Source organism: Crocodylus porosus, unplaced genomic scaffold (assembly GCF_001723895.1).
Source record: "Crocodylus porosus isolate Cpor-Errol unplaced genomic scaffold, CroPor_comp1, whole genome shotgun sequence".
NCBI classification, from domain to species: Eukaryota; Metazoa; Chordata; order Crocodylia; family Crocodylidae; genus Crocodylus; species Crocodylus porosus.
In genome coordinates, this window is record NW_017728906.1 from 201,434,530 (window position 1) to 201,446,009 (window position 11,480).

At 51.8% G+C, this 11,480-nt stretch overlaps 1 protein-coding gene across 1 annotated transcript; it reads left to right on the plus strand.

The window, feature by feature from the left end:
• The first annotated feature begins 1,396 nt into the window (after positions 1-1,396).
• SERPINH1 (serpin family H member 1) lies at positions 1,397-9,496 on the plus strand. Its single transcript, XM_019530521.1, has 6 exons — positions 1,397-1,450; positions 2,280-2,323; positions 4,268-4,881; positions 5,472-5,570; positions 6,120-6,352; positions 7,169-9,496. Exons 2-6 carry the CDS (start codon positions 2,316-2,318, stop codon positions 7,469-7,471), a joined length of 1,257 nt encoding a protein of 418 aa, XP_019386066.1. The 5' UTR covers positions 1,397-1,450; positions 2,280-2,315; the 3' UTR covers positions 7,472-9,496.
• The last annotated feature ends 1,984 nt before the right edge of the window (positions 9,497-11,480 follow it).

The following is an 11,480-nucleotide window of genomic DNA, read 5'->3' on the forward strand; positions in this document are numbered from 1 at the left end:
GGCATCCGAACCCCAAGACCAGCAGGCTTGGGCTTGCCAGTGGATTTGGGAGCATCTGGGGGAGCTCCCACTTACCGCCGCCACGCTTCTGTCGCCGCTGTGCCCCCCAGCCACAGGGTGCGTGGGTCATTCATGATCTGAAGTCCTAGGGTGAGAGGTGTGGGATGGAGGATGCCCGCTGGTTGTAGCGCTGTACATGGTGTTGAGTTCCTCCTGCTCAGTCGACATGGTTTTTGGAATAATTTGAATTCTGCTCAATCGATATGATTTGGAACAGAGTTGGCTCATTTGATCTGGAACACAAAGTACATTATAAAAAAAAAATGCACCCCCAGCCCGCCCCACTGTTACCTGTCTATAAGCCCCAGACCCTACAAACCCTCCCAGCACATGCATTCCCGCCCCCCCCCCACTCATGCATGCCCAGCTCTGCTCCCTACATCTCCCTCAAAAAGGACATAAGAGCTAAAGGAGATGGGCCACAAGGATAGTTTGCGGCATGGACGGGTTTCCATATGCAGTGCTGGATTATGACCTGCTGAGGCCCTAAGCTATATCCAGCTGAAGAGGCCCGATACGATAAAAATAATACTCACAAAAAGGACACTGAAAATAGAAATACAAAAGCTTTATATTGCATATATGCAACGGCACAAAGAAAAAAACAATAATCTGACTATTGTCCATATTTAGAGAGTCATTTCCCCATATCTTCTTTATTTGCCAACTGATTATTATAAAATGCAATATGGAGTTGGGGGGGGTTGTTTCTTACTTTAGAGCCCCCTCATATTGCGAGGTCCTAAGCTTAAGCTGCCATAAACCTAAATCCAGGGCTGTCCCAGGCCTGCTGAGTTTAAAGGGCCGCTTGAGGGGGGCCGTGAGAAGGGTACGCAACGAAGGGAAAGTCGCTCGGGATTAATAATTGCATCGCAGGGCAAGGCCTGGGGGCCGACAGAGAAACCGAGCGGGAGCTCAGTTGAAACCGAACCAAAGGCAGCTCTTTTTCACGCGCCCGCGTGCGACTCAGAGGAGGGTTTTGGTTGGAAGGGCACAAGCGGGCAAGCTTCTTTGAACAGACGCGACGTCTTTTATTAGACCAACTGAGTAGTTGCACTCAGACAAGGGGGCAGGGGGGTTTTAGCCCCATTCCCAAGGGTCTGGACCCCCTCTGCGAGGACAGACAGCCACTCAGCCTGGGAATCGCTGCCCAGACCTGTAATGCAGGAGGCTGCAGCGGGGAAGGACCAGGGGACGGCGGGCTCTGTGCCTGGTCCTCCCTCCTCCCCCCCTGCCCCAGCACCGGGGCGGGGACGGGGGCGGGATGGGGACGGTCCCAGCTCCAGCTGCTCTCGGCCATTTCCAGAAGTTTCCTCCGGGCGCTTATAAGCCCCTCGCGCGGCTGCTGCGGGACAGAGCGGACACACGTGCAACCCGCAGCGCGACCCAGGTGAGACCCCGGTGCGGGGCGCAGCTCCCCGCCTGTGCGGAGAGGGCAGATCCGTGCCAGGATCTCCCCGCACTGCAGCCCTGGGGCGAGCAGCAGAGGCAGCTCCCGCAAGGGGAGGGTGAACTGTTTTTTGGGGGGTGCTGGTGTGTGTCTGTCCATGTTGGGGGGCTGGTGTGTGTGGGTCCCCGAGGAGGGGGCGCAGGAGGATGCCCGCTGCGGGGTGGGTCCCCTCCTGCCCCCAGCCGGGGAGGGTGGACGCGGGAACAGGCTGCCCCTCGGTCGGCCCTGGCCCCCCTCTCCCGGCTGAGGGTCTGCATGAGCCGCCTGCCCCTGCTCCCTCCGTCCCCGGGAGCCCGGGGGACCGCAGAGCGCAGGGAGGGACGGGGCATGCGCTGGCAGTGCTTCGAGTGGTAACCTGGCCAGAGCAACTCTACTAACACAGCCGCTTACTTCTCTGTGCATCCGCCCCGCTCTTCCTGCAGCTCCAGAAACCTTCTTGTCTAGGGCACGGCGGCTGTGAGAGCCCGATGCAATGCTGGGGTTACTGGGATGCCACGCTGGCATCCGGCTCTCCCGGCGTGCCCCTCGCCACGGGGCTGAGGCCTGGGGATGGGTGGAAGAGGTCCCTGGAGAAGCAGAGAGCAGCGATTTAATTGCAGTGCCGGCCTGCGGGTTGCCGTCTTGCTAATTAAAGGGCCTCGCAGGCTGCGCCAGGTTGTGGTGGGGGCTCCCACTGGTCCCCAGCCGAGCCGCTCGTGGCCCTGCCTGATTTGTCGCAGTCTTTGCGCCCGTCTCGAGAGAACTACTTCACGTGTCTCTTTTCTTTCAGAATGAAAAAGGCAAACGTTGACCTCACTATGAAACAATGCCAAGGTATCTTTAGAGCAAAACCAAAACAGACCACAAACCATTTGTCTCTGCATAACCCCAGGCGTGCATCCATAGTGGGGAAAGGGTCGAACAAGCGGCTGTGTATTTATAGGTCCAGCCTTTCCTTCAGATGGCCAGGGCTAAAGAAATCACTCTTCATTTTCAGTCTCTCCAGCCTATGGTTTCGAAGGGTTTTAAGTTAAAAAATGAACCCTCCATCCAAGTAATTCCCAACTCCTGGGAGACGGGTTTGCTGTGGAGTCTGCTTGCTTGTGGCTACATGCTTAACTGCTTCCTTTTGTGTCTGTAACTCCCTGGGCTGCTTCCCCCTCTGTGAATACTTTAACCTCCAAGCTGCTATTCCAGCTGCTTCCTGCCTCTGCATGCACGAAACCAAATGTGAAGTCAGCCCCAGGCCTGGACGAGGAGGGAGACACGACAGAGGAATGTAGCTTAGCCACTTCCCGATGCCCGAGGAACTCCGTGCCGGGTCTTTGGCCACCATAACGACATCATACCAAAAAAAACAATCCCCAGCCCATTAATGGGGTGTATAGGACTGGAATTTAAATCCCTAATTACTTAGCAGGAAGTAGCTTTGTTTAAGGACTTTGAGTTGTCGATGAAGCGAGATCTAATAGCAAAGCAAAATACCAGCAGCATTCAGGGCTGTGCTTTGCTACAAATATTTTGTGGATTGGCTGCACTAGCGAGGCCCGCTAGACCAGTGATTTTCAATCTTTTTTTGTACCAGCACCCATCTGCACGTATCAATCGGCCTCAGCGCAGTGTCCCTCACTCCTGCCCTGCTGCCCCCGGCCCCTCGGTGTGGGGTGGGTTGGTATGTGGGGTGTGAGAGGCCCAGGCAGGCTGGGGCTCTGCCAGCTTGCAAGGGAAAAGCCACGGTTTCCCACGTTTTTCGCCGTTTTTAAAGTTTGTTTGTGACCCTTTCCTTTTTGGGTCACAACCCACCGGTTGAGAAGCACTGCTCTAGCGGGCACGGGTCTCACAGCAGCACAAGGAACTGAACAGAGCTCCCAAACGAGACGAGCCGGACCGACGAAACCCATCAATTTATAAATTGCAGCAGAAGTGACACGCGTGCAGCCCAGGGGGTTGCTGGTGTAGCTGCACGCGTATGGCGTCCCCCGCCCCACCCCCACCCACACGCTGGACCTAGCTGTGCTGGCAAAACCCTGTAGCGTGGCCCCGCCTGCAAGCAATCTCTGAAAGGATGCTGCGAGCGCCCTCGCTCGCTCAAACACGGTCTGTCTGGACCGATTACTGGGAGCTCAAGAGCTCCATCTAGCTGGCAGAAGCAGCCAGGTTTTCAGCCACCCTCGTCCTCCACAGTCCTCGCCTGCAGAGATGCACGACTGCAGTTTGTGGTGCTGTGTCTAAAACTTGCGGTCACAGGCCCACCCAGCAGCAATGACGTTGCATGACTGCTGGATGGTCCGACAGCCTTTCAACCGCTCCTAAGCCGATCTGAATCTCTCCGAGTTGGAAAGGTCGCTGCTTTACCTCCTGGAGCGCTGAACCTCCTGCCTCTCTGAGCAAGTCACTTCAAGAGGCCAAAAGCAAAGTAGCCTTGTTATATATTAGTTAGAAATCACGCTCTTATGCTCACCAGATTGCAGTCTGAACTCAGGCATCAGCTACCTGTTTGCCACCTGCGTGCTGTAATTTATCTCCGCAGACAATCCCACGCACAACTTCAAAGGGTGCAGGTTGGTGTTTGCAAAGCAGGGAGGCTGGGCTCGTGCCCAGTTCGGAGACTGGTCCCACATTTAAGGTGCCGAGTTGCGAGCCATGAAGACCAAGACCGCGTGCCATCGTTCAAGTCTAAGAATAGGGTTAAACGGAAGAGCAGGAGCGTAGACTAGGCTCAAGTTTGCTTAGGAAGTGGTGGGTTGTCCTAAGCCAAAACTTTCTGTTGCCCTGCAGGTTCCCCGCGGTGCCGGTCTCTACTGAAACCATGTGGACAATCCAGTTGTTGGCCCTTGGTGTCCTCGTGGCCGCAGTGCCTTCTGAAGACAAGAAGTTGAGCGATAAGGCCAATGCCTTAGCGGACCGCAGTGCCACCCTGGCCTTCAACCTCTACCACACGATGGCCAAAGACAAGAACATGGAGAACATCCTGGTGTCTCCTGTGGTGGTGGCCTCTTCCTTAGGCCTGGTGTCTCTTGGTGGCAAGGCTGCCACAGCCTCCCAAGCCAAGGCCGTCCTCAGCGCCGACAAATTGAACGATGACTACGTGCACAGCGGGCTGTCGGAGCTCCTGAACGAGGTCAGCAACAGCACAGCCCGCAACGTGACCTGGAAGATTGGGAACCGCCTGTATGGCCCCAGCTCCATCAGCTTCGCTGACGACTTTGTGAAGAACAGCAAGAAGCACTACAACTACGAGCACTCGAAGATCAACTTCCGGGACAAGAGGAGTGCCCTGAAGTCCATCAATGAGTGGGCCTCCCAGACCACCAACGGGAAGCTCCCTGAGGTCACCAAGGATGTGGAGAAGACTGATGGAGCCCTGATTGTCAATGCCATGTTCTTCAAGCGTAAGTCAAGTGCCCAGGGGTCCCTTGGTTCTTGAGACAGGGGATCGCAATCAAGCTAGCTAGGCACGATGTTTGCTCTTGAGCCCACAATATGCTTCAACTTCTTGAGGTAGTCAACAAGCAGCTTGGAGGGCTTGGATCAGCCCCTCATTCATGCGAGTGGGTGGAATTGCACTAGGATAAAGGAGAAGTGCATGTCGCTCAAAATTCACTGGAATACAAAAGGACTTTATGTACCAGGGGTCTTTCCTCCAGAGTGAAATGCCCCGGTGTAGAACAAAGGAGCCATTGTGGGTTAGCAGCAGCAACATGGAAGAGAAGCCTGACCTTTAGGAGGGGGGAAGTAAATTGCTTTCTCCAGCTTATAGTCCCAGTCTAGCCTCTCCTCAAGTTTTAAAAACAGTAGCAAAAATGGCACTTCTTGTAAAGCAAAAGCATCTTCTAGTGCACTGTCCCACAGCACGCCACATGTGACATCGCCAGATCCAGGGCTGCTGTGGCTTGTCAGCAGTGGGTTCATTGAGCTGTTGGACTTAGGGCTGTGCGCTCCTCTTCTGTACTCGCTGACCTTTCTCCTTCTGCTTCCTTAGCTCACTGGGACGAGAGGTTCCATCACACGATGGTGGACAACCGTGGCTTCATGGTGACCCGTTCCTTCACCGTGGGTGTTCCCATGATGCACCGCACAGGTAAGGTTTTTGAGCTTACCCCCCAAGATCCCCATTGCTCTTTTTTTTTGCTATTGATTTAAAGACATTTGCGGAAGCAGATGTAGATACGGATGCTTGCCCATTAGGAACTAATGCCATAACCATCAGAAAGGGCTTTGAGAGTAATGGCTATTACTCAAGCAACCCTGGCTGCATGGGGCCAAATGGATAGAAAGTTTGCAGATGGTATTGCATGGGGGGAAAGGGACAGTGAAAGTCTGCCTGTGCCTAGGGGGCCCATCCTGGCTAAAGCATGCCAGCGTCCACAGCGAGTGTCACACAAGCAAGAGGTGTGCATTGCCCCCGCTGCCTTGGGTTCCTCAGTCTGATGGAGCAGGTACCTGCTGACAGCTGGGAAAACTGGGAGCCGTCTTCAGCACAGATTTAGAGCAAGCCTCAAGCTTGCTTCTGTGGAGTTATGGCAGGGTGGCTCAACCGCTCTGCCATTGCACCACTGGCACGAGAAACTTTCGGCGGCTTTGCTTGTTCCCCGCATCTCATTGTTCTGCCTGGGCTTCTCTTCTGAAGGTCTCTACAACTACTTTGATGACGAAACTGAGAAGCTTCAGATTGTAGAGATGCCGCTCGCTCACAAGCTCTCCAGCATGATCTTCATCATGCCAAACCACGTTGAGCCTCTGGAGAGAGTTGAGAAGTTGCTGACCAGAGAGCAGCTGAAAATGTGGATCAGCAAGCTGAAGAAGAGATCAGTGGCCATTTCCCTGCCAAAAGTCAGCCTGGAAGTTAGCCACGATCTTCAGGTAAGCTGTCTCCTGGAGCCAAAAAGCAGCCTGGTGAGGAAGGAAACCTTTGATTCTTCCTTGGGTACTTCCCCAGCTGTTTCCCGAATAGACATCTCTTGGGATGGTAGGCTTCATGGCAAGACAGCTGTCATGGACATACTTGCAACATGCAGCCCTAAGCAGAGCCGCGCTGAGTCTTTAGCTGATCTGCAAATGAGGAGCTCCCTGCTCTAACTACTTAGGAGTTAAGTTAAGACAGTCACAAAGCTGGGGGTTTTTACAAGCAAGCCCACTTGGTATAAGCGACCTATTTTATTATTTGCATGCAAGAGTAATTCAATAGGACCACGATTTAGTACTTCTGTTCACGCTGCTGCCCGTATCTATAAGCAGGGCTCTGAGGTTGCAGCGGTATCGGCTCATTCACAAGACTCTTCCTCCAACTCTTCCACTCATTGCAGGATCCAAGTCAAATTTGCCCACCCTGGAGCCACACCATGCTGTTATCACCCCCTTGGATTCATAGATTCATAGAAGTAGGGTCGGAGGGGACCTGAGCAGATTATCTAGTTTGACGCCCTGCCCTGGGCAGTAATGAATACAGGACTTTTATGATCCCTACTAAGTTTAAGCTCAAATGACCCCAGCTAGGTAGTTATCAAGCCTCCTTTTAAAGATCCTTATCCAGAGTGCTCGCTGCATTTGACGTGAGCCGCTCTGCATTTCTACTGGTGGAGTGGAGGGCAGACTTTGGCTTCCCAAATCGATGATGAGATGACTGCATAAAGTCAGCCTATTCCATTAGCTCTAACTCAACTCTTTCTTTGATCACAGAAACACTTGGCTGACCTTGGCTTGACCGAAGCCATTGACAAAAACAAGGCCGACTTGTCTAAGATTTCTGGCAAAAAAGATCTCTACCTGTCTAACGTCTTCCATGCTGCTGCCCTCGAGTGGGACACAGAGGGGAACCCCTTTGATGCCGACATCTACGGCCGAGAAGAAATGAGGAACCCCAGACTCTTCTATGCTGACCATCCCTTCATCTTTTTGATTAAGGACAACAAAACTAACTCCATCCTCTTTATTGGCAGGCTGGTGAGGCCCAAAGGGGACAAAATGCGGGATGAGTTGTAGTTGGGAATTTCAGGGTCACTTTTTCTTGTTTTAAATGGGGAAGTGTTATTCCATATCCTTTATGAACTGATGGGTGCTATTTGGACCAGAGTGCATTTTGATGGTAAATCCAACGTACACTTTACCTCACCCAGAGTAACCCACCAAAAAAAAATAAAAATAAAAGGGCCACCTCATGGGAGGAGAAAGGGGAAATTCTCAAAGGGAAGAGGGGCAGGAGGAATACATTTCCTGGGGCTTGACTCTCAATCAAGGCTATGTTGGCTGAGATTTTAGGCTGTTGCCAGGGTTTCCTCCCCTGTAGTACATCAAGTCCTTACAGTAAGTGCCGTGACAGTCTCCCAAGAAGCATACCATTCATGGGGACTACTATAAAGGTGCCACCCAACCCACTTCCATGTCCATCACTTGCCTGTTTGCTGTAGACACAGGGAACATATCTCTGTCCCCGTTTTGCCCTCCCAGCTTACTTTGTCCTTTAAAGGTATATTATGCCCACTGACACTGGTGTCAGCATTACTGTTTCCTTGCACAGGAAGCCACTGGCTCCATGTGGAAGTCAGCGAGTCGGTGCCTTTACCTGTCACCTATATTTTTGCTCGATGAAGGAAAGGAGAGGATCCCGTGCGCTCCAGGGAGGGTCACGGATATAGTCCTGACGGTAGAGTAGAAAGGGACCCTGTGTAGCTAGTGTAAGTGCCTTCTCCCTTTTATGATGGGGAACAAGCTTCTACACACAGTGGTCCAGGGAAGCAGATGCTGCAAGTCTGTGGGCCACGTGCTTGCACCTTCAACAGAGCTCAGCCCTGCTCTGACTTGTGCAAGACTTTCTGTTTCCCCTGCTATAAGAGCAGAACAAACCAAAAACACATAGTCTCCTCATCTGCAGGATCAGCTTCAATCAGCATCACAGCAAACACTTGATGGAAAATGAATCCTACTTCTGAACGGTGTCTCAGCAAAGAGGCCCAGAGCCGAATAGACAAAAACCCCTTTTCACTCGTTGTTTTTGGATCGGAGCGAAGGCTTTCCAGCGGGGCACACGTGGAGGAGGTTGTTTCTCAACTAGCTGCGTGGGTCCCCAAGCCATGGGTGACAGAGGGTAACAGTCTCTAGGGCAATCCAGCTGACACTTTTCAGCAGCAGGAGACCCACAATTAATTAACACCAAACCAACGAGAGAGAGTTCATTTCCATTGGTGGTTTTTGTTTGTCAGGGTGCAGGTGGGGCAAGAAATAGTTTACAGGGCAAAGGGTCTCTTACTAGGTGGACAGGCTTGTCCCTTAAGAGTCCAAACAGATGTCAATGGAAAGACACCTGCTGGGAGCTACAGTGGGCCTTTCATTTCCATATTTTTAAATATGCAGATTGAGACTTCCCCCATAAGCTGGATTCCCATTGACCCCTTTCTAAAAAGGACATCCCCAGGCTCTTGCTCTTTATTGACTGACCTGGACAAGAAGAGCTATACATTTTCATAATTACGTCTGAGAAACTTCAATGTGCTTCTCAGCAAGCGTCACAATTAACTCCAGCCAGCGGTTGATGAGGACATTGAAGCACGAATGCAGTTCTCGCGTGCCTAGACAAGTTGTAGAGCTAAGTAATACTTGAGATCGTTAAAAGTGGCAGGCTCTTTGCTTGATTTGGCATTGATGCTCAGTGTCATCCACCTGCTTAGATGACAAAACTGGCTCCACAAAGAGTTCCTCTCATTCATGTTCCTTTCTAATCCAGTCCACTTTCACAGTCCTATGCATAGGCCAAATACTGCAGTGGTTGGGTTTCAGCACTACAGAGGAACATTTCCGTTAACTTATTAAAAACCGGTGCGATTCTTTCCTATTGGTCTTATTCCTAAGATACAGATATATAATTTGGGCCAAAATTGGACCTGACCTAGTCTCTCTTAGGTAGCTACAAGTTACAAAATCACCGTAAAGCTTGTGTGCCCAGGACTACGTACAGGTCAGCCTGAAGGGCATTGCTGTTCTTCACTCCTCCATAGGTGAGTTCTGAAAAAAAAAAAAAAACCCAAAAAAAAGAGAGAAAATCTCGGGTATATGGGGAAGGTCTTGGGGTATAACCAGAAGGCACAGGAAAGACAACATGCAGTGTATATGCTCAGACAATACTCCAGGAAATCTGCACTGAAACCCATGTGCTGTTGCACATCCTGTAGGATGAGGTGGGTGGGAGCGGGTGAAAACACTGTGGGAGATTGTGAATGATTTGCATCATGTGGATGCAAGCGTCTGATTGCCTTTTTTTTTTGCCGAGTTCTTGTACCACATAACTATGACAGTTGTATAATTTTGCAATAAATTTTTTTTTCAATGAATCATGGCCCTTCTGAAGCGTAGTTCATGATTAAGGAGGGATTTCCATTGCATCGGGGCAGAACACGTGGGACTTCAGCACCTACCTGGGTGAAGGGACAACGCGCAGCACCACCAGCCATGGGTGGTCGTGTCAGGCTCGAAGTCGATGGGAGTTCTGGCATCAGCCAAACACTCACACAACTTGCCCGAAGCATTGCAGAGCCAGGGGTAGATCCCCCAAATCCTAACACATCCTCCTCTGTGGAAGCTACTAGCTAAAGCTCTTGCCGTAGAAGACGGGTATGCAGTTGTCTGCAAGCTCCTAACTCAAAACCATTGCAAATTAAAGTCACTTCAGGGATTGCTCCCATTCCTGGGCCCTGTGGCAACATATGTGACTTTACAAGCAATGTCTTTTTATTTCTAAAAGTTTCCCTTTGCCCTGCTGACGTGCAAACGGCCCAAAGGAACGTGGGGAACAGATTCACTCGCATTCCCTTGTAACCACTGGACCAGGCATCAGACACTAGAGCAGTGGGGCACCAGCCTTTTTAGCAGGTATGCCATAAATTATCCCTACAACCAAGTGCTACCCTGACACAATCTGCTGCACACCACATGCAGGCTGTCCTTCATACCTGCACTGCAGGGTGGCCACCCCAAGACAATCTGGGCAGGATACATTTTAAACACAGCTCTTGTTCTGCTTGGCAAGGAAGCATTGCAAGGAAGAACCTGAACAGCAGGCAAGTTCGGAGGGAAAGGAGCAGTGGAGAGCACAGCGTAAAGGAGACCGGAGGAAAAAGTGTGGGTTTGTCCCCCTTGCAACAGATGGCATGATTGAAATTTTATTTATTTTTGTAAAAATATGTGCATCTCTCTATATAAGGTTGTATATATCTACACTCCTACTATCACTCCACAAAAGAAAACCTTCACCCATTACAAAAACCACACCCGCGCACCTGTGCAAAGACCTGATGGCCACCCGGACCTGTTACAATATCCGCATTGCATGCTACACACACAAGCAACTCCTGGTCTCGCAGACCAGGCCGACCCTTCCCTTTCTTCCCCACCCCGCTTTCAGGGTCGCGTACTCAGTTCACCTGTCCTCTGTTATCGCTGGGGCTCCAGCTCCCACTGGAAGACCCACAGCTGCTGTCGCTATCCCCAGTTTCACTTGTCTCTTCCTCTTCCTTGCTGTCATTGTCCCCTTCTCCACTCCGGGGGGGACAACAGACAAAATTAAAAAGACTGTCCCAGGCAGCAGCTGGGCTGCGTGGGATGTGGCAGAGGTCCTGCTCAGGCCTTCTTGCAACAACTCGGCCTCGCTCCATGCTGGCCATGTGTGCACAGGGCAGGCTCACATGTACCTGCCACCTCCAAATCTCTTAAGCAGCTGTGTATAGTTTCATAGTTAGTAGGGTCAGACGGGACCTGAGCAGATCATCAAGTCCGACCCCCTGCCATGGCAGGAAAGAGTACGGGGGTCAAACAAGCCCAGCAAGGTGATTATCAAGCCTTGTCTTAAAGCACCCCAGGGTAGGAGCCAGCACCACTTCTCTTGGAAGTTGGGTCTAGACCCTAGCCGCCCTGACCGGGAAGTCGCGCCTCCTGATATCTAGCCTAAACCTGCCCTCTGCCAGCTTGTGACCGTTATTCCTGGTCACTCCTGGCGGTGCTC

Bases quoted from the DNA above. Each gene is read 5' to 3' on its own strand.
- SERPINH1 (XM_019530521.1), top strand. The intron at 5,571-6,119 runs GTAAGGTTTTTG...TCTCTTCTGAAG, and splicing joins TCCCATGATGCACCGCACAG to GTCTCTACAACTACTTTGAT. The intron at 6,353-7,168 runs GTAAGCTGTCTC...CTTTGATCACAG, and splicing joins AAGTTAGCCACGATCTTCAG to AAACACTTGGCTGACCTTGG.